The following is a 12,928-nucleotide window of genomic DNA, read 5'->3' as shown; positions in this document are numbered from 1 at the left end:
CATGTGTGCTATCAGCATGCAGGTCCCGTGAAAATAAATGTAGTTATTAAGTGCCTGAAAGAGTGCACAGACTAACGATGGAGGTCTTTGCTCGATATGCATGAGAGTGATTTGCTCAAAAAGAAAAAAGAAAAAACCTTGGCGACTGTTCTGGCATCTCACCAGCGAAAATCGTATTCACAGAGGGGGGAAAAAACTTAACTGACCTTCCTCAGCGGGCTGCAAGGACAGAGGCTCACTACCGCAATAACAGCGACACCTGTTGGTTTTTTACAAGACTGATGCTCCTGCAAAAAAAAAACACACAAAACAACAACAACAACAACCCCCCCCCCCACGCTTCCCCCCACCAAAAAACGGTCATCTTGCTTGCCCTCATTACCAATCAGCTCACACTTTTCAGAACAATTTAAAGTTTATTTCCTTTCAGCGTATTGTGATGATAAAAAAAAGACTGTACAGTTATTTAATTATTGCATTCAAGTCCGTTTCCTTATGTGGTTGTCAACTTGATACATTATTGGTCACCAGCCCTCCATGAAACCAGATTCTGGGCCATTTTTCGTTTTAAATAGCAAGCATGCATAAAGATTGATAATTACAATTCATATGTACACATCTTTTGCTTCATTATACTTTCATTATAAAAATAAAAATCTCTCTATGTACAAATCTTGCATATTATACACATCCGGTCCAGCAAGTTGTCACAAAGTGATTGGATGGACTTCAAAGGTGGCTTTTACATTAAAACAAATGAAATTTTGGGACATCAACGTGTGCACACTCTCCACAGCAAATAGTTACATTGTTCTCATTGTCAGTTAATCATAAATTAAAAGTCTGAACACACTATATAGTTCCTTGCGAGTGAGCTGTCTATTTTAGTCATCATTGTTGGGACAGTGTGTTGGGGTCGGGGTGTAAACGGGGATGCTTATATCGCTGATCTCCTGCACCCTCACAGGTCTGGGTGGAGTGACCAGAACGTAGTCGTACTCCCTGTGCAGCACCTTCTCGTACACGCTCTGCAGACCCACAGTTTTGGGGATGTGGGCCTGGTAGTAGTTGTCCCTGCGGTGAGGATCCCGGGGCAGAGAGGCCGTTTTGGAGAGACTGCTGAAGGAAGAGAGGGTCGGGGCCGGAGATGGGGCTGCGTTGGCTCTCACTGCTGATGGGCTCCAGCAGCGATCTGAGTGACCCAGGACCTTACACTCATTGGTGCAAGCCCACAGAGCTGGAAGAGAGGAGGGTAAGAAGGTGGGGTTAGATTCAGATTGGTGCACACCACCTAGCTCACATCTCATCTGATGATAGTTTTAGCTTGAGTTAATTTTCTTGCTCTTACCATTTTGGCCACCCATGGGAGGAACTGCTGCCCCTTCTTTCTTCAGGCCAGTGTCTCCACTCACATCACTGTCACTGTCATTGAAGTCACTGTCCCCTTTGCCACTGTCTTTGCCACTGAAGGCTGGGTCCCTGGCAGAGATGGTGGTGTAAGAGTTGCCCTTCCAGATGGTGATGGGCCTCACCGCCTCTTTGCCATTCCCATACCCGGGCAGAGTAGAGTAGCCCTGCAGGAGGGGGGGAGAGAATAGAAAAACAGAGGTTAGTGTCTGCTTGTTGTGTGCAACCTCCTCCTCCCTCCCCTCCCCCAGCACGCTTGTCCCAAAGGTGCATCTCACCTCGTGTTTATTCCCCCGGAGCTTGCTGTTGTTGTCTGAGTCATACACGCAGGGCACTTCGCTGCCGTCCTCCGAGGCCGAGCACATGTCGCTGCCCCCAGGGTGAGCCGAGGTGAATGCCCCTGGCTGGCTGCTGTACGACTGTCCGTCAAAACCCGCCTCTCCCCCGGCTCCGTGGAGAGGCAGGAGCGGGTTGTCCACCACGTGGCTCCTACCCCGCTCCAGAGTGCCCTTCTCCCCGTACGAGTCGCTGTCATCTCCGCTCTTGTCCCGCTTGCGCCGGTTGCAGGTGGTGGCGATGAGGATGATGGCGAGCAGCAGGAGAGTGCAGCTCCCCGCGAGGACAACGATAATCACCACCGACAGGTCCCACTGCGCGTGCACCTCCTCCCCGCCGCCCGGCTGGTACACGGTTCTGTCGCTCGGCGGGGAGCCCGCGATGATGAGGAAGTGGAGCGTGGCTGTGGAGGTGAGTGCGGGTCTCCCGTTGTCACTCACCGTGACGGTCACGCTCAGGGTTTCGTCCACGTCATGGCTCAGCACCTGGTTCAGGTAGATCTCCCCGGTGGCTTTGTTAACGGAGAACACGGAGGGCTCGCCGGTGGCCAGCCCGTAGGACAGCTCCGCGTTCACGCCCTCGTCTGCGTCCCGAGCCTCCACGCGGGTGATGACGTAGCCGCTCGGTGAGTCCCGGGGCAGGAGGACTTCAGCGGAGCCGTTGTTGAGCGCCGGCTGAGTGATGTACGGCGCGTTATCGTTCTGGTCCACTATCCTAACGTACACGCTCGCGCTGCCGGACAGCGGCGGGGAGCCGGCGTCACTGGCCGTGATTCGGAGCTCCAGCTGCTTCATAACTTCATAGTTGAAGCTCCGGAGCGCGTAAAGCGAACCGCTGGCAGGGTCCAGAGACACAAAGGTGGAAATGGGGGAGCCCATGAAATAAGTGTCCGCCAGTTTATAAGTGACCTTCCCATTTGACCCCATGTCCACGTCCCGCGCCACTACTGTGGTGATGTACGCGCCGGGCGCGTTGTTCTCCACCACGGACACTTCGTACACAGGCTTGCTGAACACCGGCGCGTTGTCGTTCTCATCCGTCAGTCTGATGGTGTACTGAGTGATGGTCCTGAAGGGAGGGGAGCCCAAATCCTCCGCCACCACTGTGAGGTTATACTCGGGGATTTTCTCCCGGTCCAGCGGGCTGGTGCTCACAATCATGAAGCTGTCCTCGTACGCCTGCTGCAGTCGGAAGTGATCGTGTCCGTACAGCGTACAGTGCACCTGCCCGTTAGCGCCCGAGTCTCTGTCCGAGGTGCTGACCAGAGCCACGAAACTCTCTCTGGCTGCCGCCTCGGTTATGTACGCTATTCCCGCCGTGATGGACGTCATCGGGGTGATTGAGATCTCCGGCGCATTGTCGTTAACGTCCTGCACCTGCACGACAATTTTGCAGATGGCCGGGCTCGGGTTCGGACCCAGGTCAGTGGCCTGGACGTCAAACTCGTACGTGGTCTTACTTTCAAAGTCAACCGGGCTCTCCAGAGTGAGCCGCCCGCTTTTTCTGTCCACTCTGAAGAGTTGTCGTATTTCCGGGGGCACCTGGTGACCGAACCCGTACACCACCTCACCATTCAGCCCTTCGTCCGGGTCCTCGGCGTTCAGGTCCAGCAAGAGGGTGCCCACCGGCGCGTCCTCGGGCAGGTCCACGGAGAAGCTGCTCCTGTCGAACACCGGGCTATTGTCGTTGTAGTCTTTCACCTTGATGTTTATGCGCGTCGTTCCGCTGCGGGACGGGTTGCCGCCGTCCATGGCGACCAGCTCCAGCGCGTAAGAAGCCTGCGTCTCCCGGTCCAGCTCCTTCATGAGCACCAGCTCCGCATATTTAACCCCGTCGGCCCTGCTAAGCACGTCGATCGAAAAGTGGCTGTTAACAGAAATCTGGTAGCTTTGGATGTAGTTTGTCCCAACATCCTCATCCACGGCAAAGTCCAGGGGGATCCGGGTGCCCACCGCTGTGTTCTCGGAGATCTCCAGACTCGACTCTTTCCGGGGAAACTCGGGAGAGTTGTCGTTGATGTCCTTGACCTCCACCTCAACGTGAATGAGCTTGAACTGCTCTTTGGAGAAGCTGACCACGTCGAAAGCGATGAGGCAGTGCAGGGTGTGTTTGCAGATCCGTTCTCTGTCTATCCTCTCTCCTATGGTCAGCTGCCCGTCGCTCTCTCTCAGACGGATGAAAGATGAGTTGAACTGTTTCATCATCCTGAAACTGTTCCTCGAAGAAGAGGCAGAGGAAGAAGTGTCCTTGGCTAAGTTTCCAATCACCGTCCCCGGTGCGTCTTCCTCAAATGTCTGATATTTCACCGTCTTTCCGTGTGTCACAGCAGCCAGGCTTATCAAAGAGGCGCACACTAGCACCAACAGCCCGTTCCACCCTGTTTCTCCCATCTTGGCACCTTCTTTCCTAAATATTCTGAAATTCAGCAGAGCGTCCTCACTCAGTCCAGTTCAAAGTTTAAACCAAACGCACCTGAGAAAAACAAAAACAAAAACAAGAGTTCTTCCCGCCCTCTAATCAACTCTCCGGGTTGTTTTTTGTTCAGATAAAGCCCGCAATAAATATTCCATATGTCTTTCAATGCGCAATCTGGATGCGCTCCGCTCTCTCTCGACTGGAGGTGTGCTGCTCTCTCAGCGCAAGAGGGCTGCAGTGTCTGCAGGAGGGTTTATACGGCGAGGCATGCAAATGAGCCTCACTGTGACCAATCCGGGCTTTGAGATAGAGGGGGGAAAAGAGAGGGGGGGACTTCAGAAAGACCTCTATACCCTGTTTAGAGATTCCTGGACTGTGCGGAGAAACTTGGCTCCCAATATGTGGGCTAAACGCGGGGCTTGATTTAATACTGCTATAGTTTCCTTTGCTTGTTTATATTCCTCGGGCTGTTAAATGAGTCTGCGCACCGACACGCGGGGAGGGGGGCCACGGAGATGCGCAGTGTCCCTGAGCTAGAGGACAAAGCATTTGAATAGGAGTGTCTGCTCGGGATGCTTTACCTCTACAAGCCTTATTTCAGTATCAACGGATTTATGTTCAAACGCTGTTTGCTCGGATCATCAGGCACGCGTGTCCTGTGTCAGAGTGGAAGCAGCCACTGGTGGTGGTGGTGGTGGGGAGGGGGAACTGCCCCAGTGACCTCTCCATCTCTGATACAGTACAATAACTTAACACATGCAGGAAATATGACACCGTTTGTTCTGTGTTGGCACTGAGGGGCTCAGGCGGATAGAGAGGATTTCACGTAGTTTACTTTTGATAGACTCATTATGCTGACACAGCTCAGCGTGCCGAAGGACTCAAAATGAAATGTGGCTTAACTGAAAGTAGGAGACTAATTTTTTTCTTTAAAAAAAAAAAAAAAATTATCATTAATAAATTCCATAAATTTCCTCTGCCCTATGTTCACTCATCCCCCCTGTGTGTTGTAATCCAGTAATTGTTTTCCTATCAGATCATATCTGAGGCGGGAAACGGACTATATCCACTTAAGCATCCATTTTTATTCTAAATCTGTCTCAGCTCGGATCTTCTCACGAGATGTCTTGTACGATAGAGCGGGGGGGATTTTTTTTAATTAAAGCCAGTGTAACGTCCCGATTTAACATACGACTCTCTTTGGCCTCGGCTGCCAGAACAGAGAGGCGCAGGTGAGAACGACACACACACACACACACACACACACACACACACACACACACACACACACACACACACACACACACACACACACACACACACACGTTACAAATGGGATTTGGCTGTAAACGCGGGGAGGATTTATCAGGATTTCAATAGTGAGATTATATCAAAGGCCCATGAAGCCCTCGTTAGTAGCGGTGGGATAATGGCATGGCAGGGCCTCCCTTTTGCAGGCGCCCATGCCGATATTGTGGCCCCCTGAGCCAGTTGTGGGGACCCTAACCCCCTGCAACCTCCACACAGCCCTGCCTAACTGCAGCATAATGAGGCAAAGCCACATGTAGCCTTTGTACCATCCCCTCCACCCCCCTTTCCCCACGACTCCTTTCATTACATGGAGATGGGAGATGAATTGCCCTGGACATCAGGGTCCCTTCTATTAAAATACATTTAGAGAGAGGGACCGGGCCCCGTCACGGATCTTTAAGGGGATTTTCTCATTCTTGCCCACTGGACTCACTTTCCCTCTCTCTCGCTCTCTTTTCTCCTCATTCACCCTCCTACTCCTCCTCCTCTCCCCCTCACGCTTTTTCAGGGGCAACACTTGCCTTGCAGTGGAAGCTAATACCACTTGGCATGTTCTATAAAGAACCCATCTGCCACAGAAAGTCAAATAGAAGACACCTGAATGGACAACATCCAGTCAAGCAGCTTGCAGAGTTAGACACAGTCAGGCCTGTCCTAAACGATAAGCGCACATCACTCTGTGATTGATGAATTACTGCAAAGCTACATGGCTGTTATAGAAATATTGGTACCACTTTCCAATCAGGCACCAACAACACCCAGGATGTGCTAAATTCCTTTGACTGCATGAACCCTCGGGGACAGATCAGACTCTATAAAAGGTCTGGACAAAATCATGTATTCATTTTTTTGTGTATTGAGTGCACAATCAACCTTTCTAACTACCATAAAAAAGGTTTTATTCAAAGCTTTACAACTCATATGTTTCCAATTTCTATATTGTAAAGGTTCTTTATAGATGACAAACATCCTGAACCTTCACAGAACATTAGGGACGTTTTGCAAATTACTTCCCTATTAGTTCCCTATGCAATTTTAAGAAGGCATTGCAGTTATGTTATTTTAAACTTAGATAAAAAACATTATGAAGAGGACATTTATGCCATCTAGTAAACTTTCCCATTGATGACACTATGAAGATCATATGAGTCTACTTTTGTTGTAGGACAATCCGTTTTGTTTTATTTTGTAGTTACGGTGGAATAGGTAACAGGATGCTTAGAGTACCACTTCACTGATAAGAATATTATGTTGAGGAAGTAATAAGAATGCCGGTATATGAGTTTAAGTTTGTCACGTGATAAGGAGCCCGTTATGAAGATGTTCCAGTTTGGTTATGCCACGCTTACACTGCAGCATTACACAGAGGACATGTGGGACATTCAGATAAGATTCCTATATTTTCCTCTGTTAGTTGCAGGGAACACTCTGAGGATGCTCAAGAACTTATTAAAAGAACTTCTGTGGGTTTTCGAACAATGATAACTCCCTCATGTACATTTATGCATAACACAGAGGACATGTGGGACTTAACCATATGGTTCCTTGTTGAGGAACAAATGAGAAGGATGGTACTGTATATGGGTCTAAGCTCATTATATGATAAATCTGAGTTTATTCTGTTTGGTTTGATTTGTGGTCACATGTTTTGTAGTCACTTATACACTGTAAAACCTAATAATGTGCTTAATTAAAAATATTAAGTAGACTGAACTCAATTTTTATCAACTTGTTATCATCACTCAGTTTAAGTAAGTTACCAGTAACTCAAAAAGGTGATCAACTCAGTTTATTTAAGCTATGAGATGGAAATTTTGCTTTTCAGGAGTGGAATGTAACTAAGTACATTTACTCTATACTGTTGCCACAGTGTTAAAGCACTGCCACATGTTTTATCTGGACATTTTATTTGAAACTTTTTAAACAAGCATGTAATAATTACATTTAATTTATGTGATCTTTTTTTTTTTTTAACACATATCTATTTAGGTTTAAGCTGAAGGTGGCAGTACCACACATATAGATACAGTAGTAGGTGGTGTTTTTAAATGACTATTTTTTATTAATAAGTGCTATACATGCTAGTCTAATTTGGTTGTACATTGACTTTCTATGTTGTAAGCTATAATGGTTGCACACCCATTAAATATTAAATCAGACTGTGAAAGAGATTTCTTTGAGGCTCTGGACCAGCACTCTCCACATTACATCAAACTCTTACAAGTCTAAAAATGCAGCTGTTGGACAGAAACATCAACTGAACGGTAAGTATTCTAGTTTTCCAATATGTTAGTAATCTTCAGTGTGATTTATATTAATCATGCTGAAGTTTAATCATACTTTATACCAACCTGTTTTACCTCCTTTTGATTTGTGCTTTGGCTTGGGGAAATTGTTTCTTTACTGATCTTTTCCTGTCTTGTGTTTGTAGACTTGAAATATGACTGCACTATGCTGTTGTCCTCAAAGGAATTCCAGCAGTACTCGGTGTTGACTCCAGTAAATTCTACAAGACATGCTGTGTAAGTAAATACAAGCAACAACAGTTTAGTCTGCATTTCTTGAAAGATCATTTCCCACAAACTTAGTTTAGAGGACCCACACTGTCTGCACAGTATATAGTGAAGTCTGCAAGTTGAAGTGAAGTGAAATTTATTTTCTGCCCAAATTATTCTGGAGATGAAAGGCATACAGATACCATGTAATTAAAATAAAATACTGACTTCGTTTTACATCTAGAATGAAGGCATTCAGAATGAAAAGTTAGTGGCCATGTTTGCATAGTTTTAAAAATTTGTTTTCATGGCATTATTGTGTGTTTGGTGGCGGTCAGGGTTATCGAGGCTGACGAGGAGGGCATTGAATGTTACCTCGGGGGATATTGGGGAGGGAGCCTGTGTTAGTGTGTGAGGTTGACCTCAATAAACAGCTTGGATATGTGCAGCTGTATGTTCTGGAAACTTGGCGGAAGACAGGAGCTGAGCTATCAGCTGATCACTACATTGTGGTGAGTTGGATGAGGTGCTGGGGGAGCATGCCGGATAGTCCTGGCACACCTAAACAGTGAGGGTGGACTGGGGAGGCCCCAGTTCAGGAGATCTTCAACTCTCAGTTTGAGGAATGGGACATTGAGTCAGAATGGACAATGGTCTGCACCTCCATGGCTGAGGCTGCTGCAAGGAGCTCTGGGCGCAAGGTGGTTGGTGCCTGTTGTGATGGTAAGCCCAGAAGAGAGCCATCAATGTGAAATCTGAAGAAGGAGTCTTATTGGGCTTGGTTAGCCATCAGGTGTTGGCCTCCAGCTCACAATGGAGAAGTTCACAGCCGAGTGTGAAGCAGTGGGAATGAGAATCAGCACCTTAAAGTCTATAGCCATGGTCCTCAGCTGGAAAATGGTGGAGTGCCCACTCTGGGACAGGAACCAGTTGCTGCCCTGAGTGGAGGAGTTTAGGTATCTCAGGGTCTTGTTCATGAGTGAGTGAAGAGCGGAGCAAGAGATTGACAGATGATTGGGGCCGAAGCTGCAGTCATGTGGATGCTGTACCAGTCCGTCATGGTGAAGAGAGAGCTGAGTTGATCTACGTCCCTACCCTCACCTGAGGTCATGAGCGTTGGCTAGTGACTGAAAGAACGAGATCACGGATGCTTAGGCTACTGCCCCTGTGACCCAACTGCAGATAAGTGGAAGAAAATGGATGGATGGTATAATTGTTTATGTCACATTTACAATATTTTTTGGCAGCAGTGTAATAATGCAGCTTGATTGTCTATTTTGAAGTCTGTTCTATAGCAAATGCAGAAAAAATGTTTTAAGAAGGGCAAATATAAAGAATCCAAAGAATTGCAGGACACCAGGAGAGATGAGCGCTCTGTCACAGATGGTGTGGTCAGTGAAGATGGTCACCTGCAGGTTCAAAGTCTTTGCATCTCCAACACAAATCAACAGCCATGGAAGTTGTGACAATGTTAAAGACTTTCTTCATGCAATTACATTTAGATGACCTGCATTCATCACAGTCATTCAGGCAGTAATGCCAAGACGGGAAGCAAACCATCTTTAAAATATTACAACATACCAAGCTTCTGTGTTTAAATTCAAAACAAATGTGGTGTTTGATCTAGAGACTGCACGTGTGGCTGAACAATGAATACATTTTATATTGATTATGTCAATAACGTAACTACAATAAAAGTTATGGGAGGCTTAAACTTAGTTTCAGAATAATTAAATCTGAAACTTTGTTTCTTTGTAAGGTTATTAAAGTTTTAAGTGTTCTAACAAATAAATACAAACTTAAAATGTGATAATATTAAAAAATATTATTAAATAGCACAAGCTGCAATAGTGGCAATATATTTGTTTGTTGTTCAGCAGAACAGCGTCCAGTATGTTTGCTGATATACTTTTTTGCATTTGAAAATAAAAGTTGGTTTGATTTTAACTCCATTACAGGAAGTGTTGTTGATTATTATTTTTTAATTACATTTACATACAGTGTTTATATTGATTAAGTGTTGTTGTATTAGAAATCTCTTAAGCTCAAGGATGATAAAGCATATTGTGATTCAGGTGCATTTAATTTGTGTGTTAGGAAAATTAAAAACAGTAAGTGACCATATTTTTTTTTTTTTAATTTAGTTGAACTTGAATAAACATTTGCTCAACATTTGATCAAGTTATTCTTGGTACTGTGTTCATACAATGAGTAAGGTGTCATAACTTGGTCGTCTTAAGTACGCTTTACTTACATAATTTCTTTAAGTTATGGAAACTACAGTGTACGGGAACTGTACAGTGATGTAACAGAAGCATTACGGTAGATAAAAGATAATGGATTAAGATTAGTGATAATTTACTGTAGGACAAAACAGCATTATCCCAGCTTTAATAATGTTGCAGCTTTAATATATTTTTTTAAACATTGATATTTTTGTGGAGCTTGGTGAACAGTCTGCTCCGCCCAGACTGAAGGCAGGGAGGCTTGATTTGAGGCTAGTAATGCTGGGCTGTGTGTGGGAACCGTCCTGTTTATTCTCCTTTCTCTCTGTTTAGAGTACACAGGACTTCTCTCTCTCTCACGCACACAGAAGGACAGAGAAATCAAATGATGTCGAGTCTCGCCTCGTGGATTAAACGTCTCTGCACGTGCGCGTGCATCAGACTTTTTTGTTGTTGTTTTAAACAATGTTGGACAGACTCATGCATCCTCACGCACTAACGATTCACACACACACACACCAGAAAAAAACGAGAAAAGAAAAGAAAGAAGTCTCTCACGTGATCACCGTGTCAATCTCACACGTCTGCACGCGAGTTTAACAATAGCAGTATTCGAGTGAGTCTCCGAAATCCCCTCTATTCTTCACGGGACACATTAGCATTTTCTTTAACATATATAAATATGTCTTTAGAGGACCCCTCCCCTCCCTCTGCCTGTGCCCTTTCTTTCTTCTCCTCGGCATTGTGCTTCCATTTGCTCTAGTGATCGCCGGGTATTTGGGGTCTGAATCCGGTCGCCCGATCCGTGCCTCTTGTTGGGGCTTAACTCTTTGAGATGGAAATAGGCGATTTGGTCGCTTTTGTCCACCAGATAAGCGGTGGAAGGAGAGAGAGAGTGAGTGAGAGAGCAGGAGGTGAGAAAGAAAAGATGTGCGTGCCTGTATGCAGGAGGGAGAGGGGGTCTGAGATAATCGATCAGAGCTCTGACCCCCCCCACCCCCACCAGCCATCCTCTCTCAGTGCTAACCTTTGCTTAACTCGCGTGCCATCACAACCACGGAGCCCTAATTGGTTCCCAGCACTAATTATCCAATTATCGCCTCTCCACCAGAGTAGCGCACTCCAGGCGCTCTCCGGGGTAATGGCCTCACTGTCTATTGATGAAAATGATTAAGAGTGAATGCGTCCATCACGCTCCGGTCTGCGGCACTCAAGGAGCTTGTGTCACTGGCCCTGCAGAAGGGTCTTAAAGTGAGGAGCGCACTTTAGTTAAATGTCGCCATTGAATGTGTGTGATGCCCGAACTCTTATCGAAATTGGATTCATGATAAAGGGGCGTGCGGGTTCATTTGGAGCCATTGTGTGGTCCTTAATAGGTTGTATTCCAGCTTGTCTTTGCTGCTTCTTTGTTCCAAAATTGTGAGCTATCTGTGTAAGTTTTTAGTTTGGGACTCAGACAGATATTTTTGGTTAAAAAAATGCTAACTGAGTTGCACCTCCAATTCTTTGGGCTCTTAGACTCATCGGCTCATTAAGAATGATACAACAGTGTTTTTGCCTCTAACCCATCTTTTTCAATCTAAACCTTAAGATCTTAAAGGGACTTCTCGTGTGCGCCACTTATACTGGAATAGTAGGACAATAAAAATCCTTCTCGCCAAGCCCCAAGTTTATAGACCTGTTATTAAGTGAATTGTTAATTAATGATGGTCAGATTTAAGTGCACAAACCACACAGGCTGTGCTTTTTCTTAACTGATTCAGTATAATCGATAATGTAGGCTGTTAAATGGACACGCTGGTAACTTCTGTACAGGCCACAGTTAAGGCAGTGAGTTACATGTAACTACAGCAGCGGTAATAGACTGGCACCAGAACGCCACCGGATTGAAAACGTCCAGTATCATAAAACCTTCATTCTGCCCTTTCCGTCCCTTCCTTTCCTCTTTCTTTCTCTTAGTTAACTTCTGCGCACATCCATCACCTTCCAGCCCATCTGTCGCTGATAGCTGCAACACTTTGAATAAATTCCTCCCAACGAAACAAAACGGTTAACATCTCATGAATACAGCTTTTACACCCCGCACACAGATTGTGGGGAAACTTTAGGGCCAGTGGAGTAACTAGTGTAAAGAAATCTGTCCGCGAACACTCCCTCTTCGCTTCCACTTCATTACCAGTATTGTGCTCGGGAGCGCGCAATCTGTGCGGCCGTCTCCGCCCGGTCCCGCCAGCTTTCTAATGAGTTTCCAATGATGATTTAAAAGCTCACACCACTCCCTACAATTTCCCCCCATTCCAAACTCCTCCCACCTCCCCTCCACCTCTCCCTTTCACTGCTTTTCAGTTTCATCCGCTTTTGTCTCGGAGTGTTTTCCATCACTCTGCAATTCTGAGGCAGGGGATTCAGGGGAGGTCAGGAGGAGCGCACATAAACATTCACACATCAGCCTTGAATAATGGAACGATATATGGGGGGCTACATGGGACCGAGGTCGGCCCCTGACTCAGTCTCGTAGAGCGGGAGAATCTGGGGAATTAGAGGCTTGCTTGTGTGTCTCCTCTGAAGATGCTTCGCGAATAAAAGCTTCTTCAAATGCCTCATTCCCGTCTCTTTTGAAGACAAGCAGGAACTAAAAGTTAGTGAATGGGGGAGCTTGCGAAAAGCTCGAGGCCTCTGTGTGTGCACACCTGATGGCTGCACGGAGCCAGATTGCGCGGTGCTTCAGAGGAACAGATG

The 12,928-nt window shown here is 46.3% G+C and overlaps 1 protein-coding gene across 2 annotated transcripts in view; it reads right to left on the bottom strand.

Annotated features, from left to right (window-relative positions):
* Positions 1-473: 473 nt before the first annotated feature.
* LOC116335266 (protocadherin-8) overlaps positions 474-12,928 on the bottom strand; it is a 39,568-nt gene continuing 27,113 nt past the window's right edge. Inside the window, exons 2-4 of one of the 2 annotated variants that reach the window (XM_039602667.1) lie at positions 1,686-4,215; positions 1,349-1,574; positions 474-1,237 (exon numbers count right to left, since the gene is read on the bottom strand). In XM_039602667.1, coding sequence (XP_039458601.1) covers positions 885-1,237; positions 1,349-1,574; positions 1,686-4,133 — 3,027 coding nt within the window. In that variant the 5' untranslated portion in view covers positions 4,134-4,215 and the 3' untranslated portion in view covers positions 474-884. Of the gene's footprint in view, positions 1,238-1,348; positions 1,575-1,685; positions 4,230-12,928 lie in introns of those variants that run through there. The other variant, XM_039602668.1, reaches the window with a different exon arrangement.

The sequence above is a fragment of the Oreochromis aureus genome, linkage group 18 (genome assembly GCF_013358895.1).
Source record: "Oreochromis aureus strain Israel breed Guangdong linkage group 18, ZZ_aureus, whole genome shotgun sequence".
NCBI lineage: Eukaryota > Metazoa > Chordata > Actinopteri > Cichliformes > Cichlidae > Oreochromis > Oreochromis aureus.
Note: the sequence above shows the minus strand (reverse complement) of the source record. Positions and strands in the feature narration are given on the sequence as shown.